At 40.4% G+C, this 6,768-nt stretch overlaps 1 protein-coding gene across 1 annotated transcript in view; it reads right to left on the bottom strand.

The window, feature by feature from the left end:
- LOC144527038 (nucleoprotein TPR-like) overlaps positions 1-6,768 on the bottom strand; it is a 32,265-nt gene that overhangs the window by 9,288 nt on the left and 16,209 nt on the right. Inside the window, exons 30-42 of the mRNA XM_078264864.1 lie at positions 6,557-6,687; positions 5,868-6,078; positions 5,615-5,764; positions 5,191-5,262; positions 4,877-4,960; positions 3,873-4,085; positions 3,197-3,235; positions 2,185-2,379; positions 1,881-1,992; positions 1,595-1,788; positions 850-920; positions 371-570; positions 1-42 (exon numbers count right to left, since the gene is read on the bottom strand). The exon at positions 1-42 is cut by the window's left edge and continues 153 nt beyond it. Coding sequence (XP_078120990.1) covers positions 1-42; positions 371-570; positions 850-920; positions 1,595-1,788; positions 1,881-1,992; positions 2,185-2,379; positions 3,197-3,235; positions 3,873-4,085; positions 4,877-4,960; positions 5,191-5,262; positions 5,615-5,764; positions 5,868-6,078; positions 6,557-6,687 — 1,714 coding nt within the window. The remainder of the gene's footprint in view (positions 43-370; positions 571-849; positions 921-1,594; positions 1,789-1,880; positions 1,993-2,184; positions 2,380-3,196; positions 3,236-3,872; positions 4,086-4,876; positions 4,961-5,190; positions 5,263-5,614; positions 5,765-5,867; positions 6,079-6,556; positions 6,688-6,768) is intronic.

Below are 6,768 nucleotides of genomic sequence, written 5' to 3'. Positions count from 1 at the left end.
TGGAGCTGGTAGAGTGTACAGAGGCTCCTGCACTCATCAGCACTGCAGGGTGAAACATTATATTACACTGTGACACATCAGCTAAAATAACATTTAACCAAAACTAACCGAACACATTCTACTTTAAAAGACTGCATATTATGCAAGAAGCCCCTTTTCGTGTCTATTTAACATAAATGTGTGTTCCCAGTGTGACTAAAGACCCCCAAAGTTTGAGAAAAACACCTCTCTATTTTTCCTGCTCCACCTTTCAGTAAATGTGTGTGCAAGCAGGCCGTTTGAATTTGGATTCCTTGGGATGTCCCTTTTGTCCCTGCCCACTGAAACCAAATACTTTTATTTTAAATTTCTTTTCATCTCTTGCTCTCACCCTCTTGGCTGTCAGTTTGTGTGGTAGGCATGACCGTGGCAGTAGGTGTTGGGATGGGGACAGTTGCCGGGGTAACCATTGGCCGGATGCTGGCACGGGGTGTGGCCTTGTTACCAGGGGAGGGGCTTGGCTTGTTGCTAGGAGATGGAGTACTTGTGGTGGGGCGGATGTTGGCAGTGGGAGGGTCAGACAGGTTGGAGCTGATGGCGAAAGCATGAAAAGTTATTTTGCCAACAGTTTCTTTGTGTTTGTTCTATATTACTGTAAACTGCATTAAACTTTTTATAATTTACAGTAGATCCATTCTAATCTGGCTCTGAATATTTTTTTTAACAATGTCTGTAAAGCTGTCTGTCTGAATACATGCACTGACTGAAAAAATTTAAAGTTTCTAACAAGTGTAAATAAAAAAAAGTCTATTTACAACTATTAACTTTGTTTCTGGTGTTTGTGCATGTGTGTATGTCTTCATTAGTTACCTCCCCCTGTCTTGGGCAGGACTCTTCAAAGATATCTGTCTCTGGTCTGCAGATCTGGTCTGTTCACCCACCTAAGTACCAATACAGGTTTGTAATATTGCAATTAGATGACAGGAAAAACTCAAACATTGTAACACAGATGGCTATTAGATGTAGAAAATTAAGTTGTAATATTTACAAAAAAAAAGGTCATATTTGGGGAATAAAACTTAAAATATTTGGAGAAAAAAAGCTGGATTATTTTGAGAGAAGTCATTATGCCTCAATAAGGTAGGTTGCTTTCTAGGGCAAAAAGCATATCTGCTGCGATTGTAGCTAACCGGAACCTTCCAGCGCCGGCGTTTCACTCAACAAAGTGGCTAGTAAGAGTTACAGCCCCCAACCAATTCTACCTGCATTTGGCGTGTGGGCGGTCTTTAATGTCAAGGCCCTTTTTTGGTGTAAAAAAAACAACAAAAAAACCTTCCTACCTAAAAGTAACAACTTGTACCAACGCATACTTTAATGTCAAAATAAGTTCCTACTACGCAAAAGGCGTCCAGGTTAGCAGGTTAGCTATTAGTGGCGCTTATACTTAGTTGTACAATTCAAAATGACATCATTTTTAGAGTGACAAAAAAAAAAAAAAAAGGGCGTACACATAATTACAGAACAAAACAGAATTTCTAAAAACATTTGGTCTATTTTGGATTTCAAAGAATGGACTTCATGTCAGTCATGTCCACAGCCAGTGTGATGCATGTACCTTAGCTCCACTCTGGTCCTGTGGTTCCTCTCTGGGGTCGGACTGTGCTTGTGTCTCTCTCAGTTCTCTCAGCTCTCTGTCCAGCCGAAGAAGCCGTCCTTCATACTGAGACTTTAGGGCGTTCATTCTCACCTCCAGTTCCTCCTTATTCTGTTTCACTTCTTGTATCTCCTGAGTGAGCTTCTCTTTAGCACCTACAGGTTAAGGTGCAGGTAACAACGTCAAGTTACACTTTAGCTAATGTAACAGAGTAGCTTCTTTGTGCATAAGTCCTTGTGAAACTTACTGTTTAGTTGGTTGATTTTGGTTTTGGCCCCCATGAAGACCTTCTTAGTCTTTTCCTCTTTTTCAGCTATCTGCTGTCTGAGCTGCTCCTCTCTGTTCTTGCTCTCAGACAGCTGCAGGGGAACAACACAGTACTATAACTGCTGATCTTAAAGTGGTGAAAGACATTGACAGTATTGACTTATCCAAGGATTTTGACACAGTTGACAGAGTTAATTAGCAAGAATGTAAGGGTGTCGATATAGAAAGAAAGACATACAATAGTTAGATTAAACATTATTTTGGGAAAGCAGATTTGAAAGTACCTCTTGTCTGAGTTTAGCCAGCTCATCTTGTAGTGCCTGGTTACCGTCACTAGCAACGTTAGCATCACTGGCTTGGATGGACGGGGAACTCTGGCTCTGGTTGGCCTGTGTGGCTCGGCTAGCTTCATTAGCCTGATTGGCTTCAGTGAGCTGCTCCTGCAGACGCTTAATGTCTGCTTCACGTTCACCAATTATCTGACAAAGAGAAACAATTAGGCAAACATGTTGTGTAAGTAAAGACTTTTAAAAAGAAAGACAGTTTGATGCATTTGATGTGAATATAGAGGAAGGATGGAAAAATAAAAACTAGAACTACCGCCTTGCGGTCGTTTGCCTCCGCCAACCAGTGCAGTTGTTGCAGTTTACATCCATGTCTATCCAGACTCATATAATATACAGTATGTAGTGAAGATTTATATAATCATCACAGTCTAAAGAGTAGTGTCACCAATTCAGTATCCTGAGTCATGCCGTTGAATAACGACCAGAAAAGGATTTTTGCAGAATATAACACAGTAAAAGTCACAGTAAAGTTGACATTTTGGATATCGAATGTCATCACTTCATCATTTTATCCTATTAGACATTTGTGTGACTTTTTGTCATAATTAGCGTAGGAAGTCTTGACCTTTGACTTTCAAAATCTTTTGTGACAAATTTGAAGAAATTCCCTCCAGGGGTTCCTGAGATATCGCTTTCACACTTTCAAAGAAATGTGAGGAAGGCTGGCGATAATTGATGAAGAGAGAAAAATAGTAAGGAAGAGGTACAGATTGTATTGATTTCATAACTGATTAGTAGTAATTTAAATCAGTTCATTTTAAAAGTATTAAACGCCAACATGTAACTGTAAACTCTTGGCTTACTAATTACACTCAACCCATAGCAAAGAACTTCCATACATTCAATTCATATATAGTATATTATCCACACGTATCACCAAACATCATTGCACAGCACTTGTGCATGCAGTGCTGCTTCTAGATAAACTGACTGTAAAGCTTTTCCCAACCTTCTGCAGGCTGTCCAGTTGGCTCTGAAGCTCAGTCACCTGTCAGGAGGTAAGCACACATCCACTACTTATTAGTGTAAGTATTGCACAAAATAATCCCAGGTTTTAATACAACAGCAGCAACCTTTGAGAACAAAATCTGAAAATGACTTTTGTCTTTACTCACACAGAGTGCGCAGTATAAGCATTAAGACTTAAACAAGCACTTATCAAATGTTTTTTTGTTTTTTTAAGAAATATCAAGGTAACAAAGTCGGCTTTTTTTATAGAGGTCAGTGGAATTTGATGTGTTTGGATCTTAATTTTAACAAGTTTGTAAACATGTTTTGCTTGTTTACATTAGCTATCCATCAGTAGTAACGGTCACCAGCATCATTTAATGATTTACCTCACGGACATTGAATATTCATGTATCTTACGCGTCTTTAATAAAGTCTCTGCTGAAAAGCTGTTGTGTAGGGGGTTAACATTTTCCCATTTCTCTCCACATGGGACAGCACGATTCATACCACCAAAATGGGTATTGCCTGTCTGGTGTATTTTGTATGAGAAATAATTATAAATGCTATCTAAATGTAAGATGTATTGTAAGTAGGTAAGTATAACTATAAATATAGGTAAGTATTTAAACAAAAACAAACAAATCTACTCCGTAAAGAGAAAGAGGCCTCCTCACCTTGCTCTCTGCTTGGCTGAGAGCAGTCTTGATGTTGCTGACTTCCTGGTTGTGGCTCTGTTGACTGCTTTGTTGGGTCTGCTGCAGCTCTTTCTGATTAGCGAGGTTCTGCTGAAGGGCTTCTTTAGCCTGCTGGAGCTCCCTCTGGATCTGCTGAATCTGGTTCTGACGGGCCTGAGCTTGAGACTGAGCCAATTTTAATTGGTTCTGTATCTTTAAATGAGAAAAGAGGAGATTAGGCTCTGTGGGTCTATTTTCAGGTGAATCATCATAAAATCATCTCTCTATCATCTCTTTATCAGGATGCATAGTATCCAGGATACTATGCATCCTGATAACATTCCCTTGGCCTTTGGAATTAAAATAGCCCCACATCATCACATCCCCTTCACCATACCTAGAGATCGGCATGGTTTTATTTCAGTTAGCCTAATAGCTGGTTTGATTTGCATTGAGAGATGATTTTATGGAAAGTACCCCATGCCAATCTCTAGGTATGGTGAAGGGTATGTGATGATGTGGGGGGCCAAGGGAACTTTATCAGGATGCATAGTATCCTGGATCCATGAAATAACTGGCCTTTAAAAATAACCTGCCTGCCTCTATGGGAATTTAACATAGGGGTGTTCTTACTTATGCCCCCTGTATTTTAAGGAAGAACATTTATTTATTTACGATACATTATTCATTCACAAAGAAAATTGGTGTCCTTAAAGGTTGGATTTTTCCTAATTTCTTTAATTAAGGCATTAAAATCAATTTCTAAAAGATGATTTTATTCCTTTTTAGTCAACTTTAGCATGGGTTCATAAACGTATGAGTGCCACTGTATAGTGACATTCATGACAATGAGGAGCAAAATTACAAATAAACAGAATGTCAACTATGAATCCAGCAAAAGGTTTGTATATTTTTAGGCGATGTCATCACAAAATGACTGAAGTAATGGAAATGTCTGTAGGTAGGTAGACAGGTGTTGCTGTGTTCTTGGCAGTACTTCTTACCTGCTGGCTGTGGGTTTTGGTTTGCTGAAGGTCTTTCTGAGCCTGGGTCAGCAGGTTCTGATTCTGCTGCAGTTGAGTCTCGGTCTGGGACAGGACAAATATGTGCAAAAAGGTGACAATCGAGTCCGTTATCCTGCCTTTTCTAATGTATATTCCTCACTAAATTATTCAACATGTAGAGCTAACTTACATTACTATTCCATATTGGTGTTATTACCACCAAAATAGCTCAAAAGTAATTAACAGCAATTAACATTGTGTTTTTATTTGTATATATTATTGTGGTTCATTTTCTGTGTCAGCTGGTTTTGCACCTCCTGCAACTTTTCCACGGTCTGCTGGTTTTCCTTCCTGTACTCCTCAAACTCCTGCTGGGACTTCTGGGCCTGGTTGGGGGAAACATTGTTTAAAAAAAATCTAATCAATGTAAAGGGGGTCTTTACTGTACTGACAAGACAAAGCAACAAATGCATTATGTGACTACTGATATGTCTTGTTTTTGAAATATCATGATAACAGTGTGTTCAGTTTAAAAATGGCTTTGTGCAGACAGCTGTTCCAGCAACCCAGCAGCAGAGGCAACTTTGCGCATAAGGTCAGTGCTAAAAATGGAGAAAAAAAAACTGGGCAGCCACAGACTGACAACTATGTGTACTCCATGTAAAGCAAAAAAAAAACTCATGGTACTCTATATTTGTATGTTGGGTTAATAAAGACCTAAAATGTTTTCCTGCTCACCTCCTCCAGTTTTTTCTGCAATTCCGCTTTCAGTGTGTTTAGGTCCTCTCTGGCCTTATTGCGCTCCTCCTGGGTTTTAGTCAGCTCCTGCTGCACCTCCTGGCTCGGACCTGCCTCACTTCCTGCTTTAGCAGCTGTTTCCTCAACCAGCTGGAACACACAGAAAACACACAGCCATCACCATTCCACCCATACTAAACTTGTTGTCTACTGCAGACTTTAACGTGAACCGATTCCACAACCGCAGTCCCACCTTGTCATGCTGGACTTTGAGCTCCTCATACTGGGTCTTGTAGCGTCGTCCAATCTTCTTGACCTGGGTTATGGTCTTGTTCTTCTCTAGAATGTCTGTTTTTTGTGTTTCCATGTCTTTCTTCAGAGTGTCTCTCTCCGCCGTCAGACGGGCCACGGAGTCTCTGAGGGCTTGCAGCTGAGACTGAGCTGAGTTACTGCTGGCACTGGATCTGATGCACACATAACACTAATGTCAGTATTTCTAGGGGTGCATTGATCAATCTGCCACTGAGCATGATAGCTGCTAGAAGTTCTGATCTGGTCATTATAGCAGTCAAATTACAACAGTCTGGTACAGGACACGTATAACAGTAATTAGACCCGAATAGAAAATATCTATTATTCCATCCTTAACAGCAGCAGATATTTTGCTGATTTCAATCCAGCTCTGTGTCATAGCAGTGTGGACGGTGTGTTTAGATAAACAGTGTTTGGCTTCCATCCGTGTCGCCAGTGCACGTAGCTCTCAGAGGAGCAGAGCAGGGGAGGTCTGTTGAGATCTGAGCTCCGTTCACTGGCGCCACGGAGGGAAGCCAAACGATGCTCATCTAAACACACTGCCCACATAAAGATGACCCAGAGCTGGTTTAAAATTGGCATCTCTTTAACTAATACAAAATCAATGGTGTGTGTGTGTGCGTGTGTTACCTTGCCAGTTCAGTCTTCAGCTTGGCTGTCTCTTCAGCTAGCTGAGTGATGCGTTTCTGCTGAGCTTCTTTCTCAGTGGCGAGTTTCTGTCTCTCCTCAACATCGCCATCTTTCTGTTGGCTAAGCAGTTGCTGCAGATAGACAGTCATGTTTAAGTTATACTAATAAGTTAACTGTAGACATTTGAAGTTAAAACTGACAAAATGGAACAC

The sequence above is a fragment of the Sander vitreus genome, chromosome 12 (genome assembly GCF_031162955.1).
Source record: "Sander vitreus isolate 19-12246 chromosome 12, sanVit1, whole genome shotgun sequence".
NCBI lineage: Eukaryota > Metazoa > Chordata > Actinopteri > Perciformes > Percidae > Sander > Sander vitreus.
This window is presented reverse-complemented; position numbering and strand designations above follow the sequence as displayed.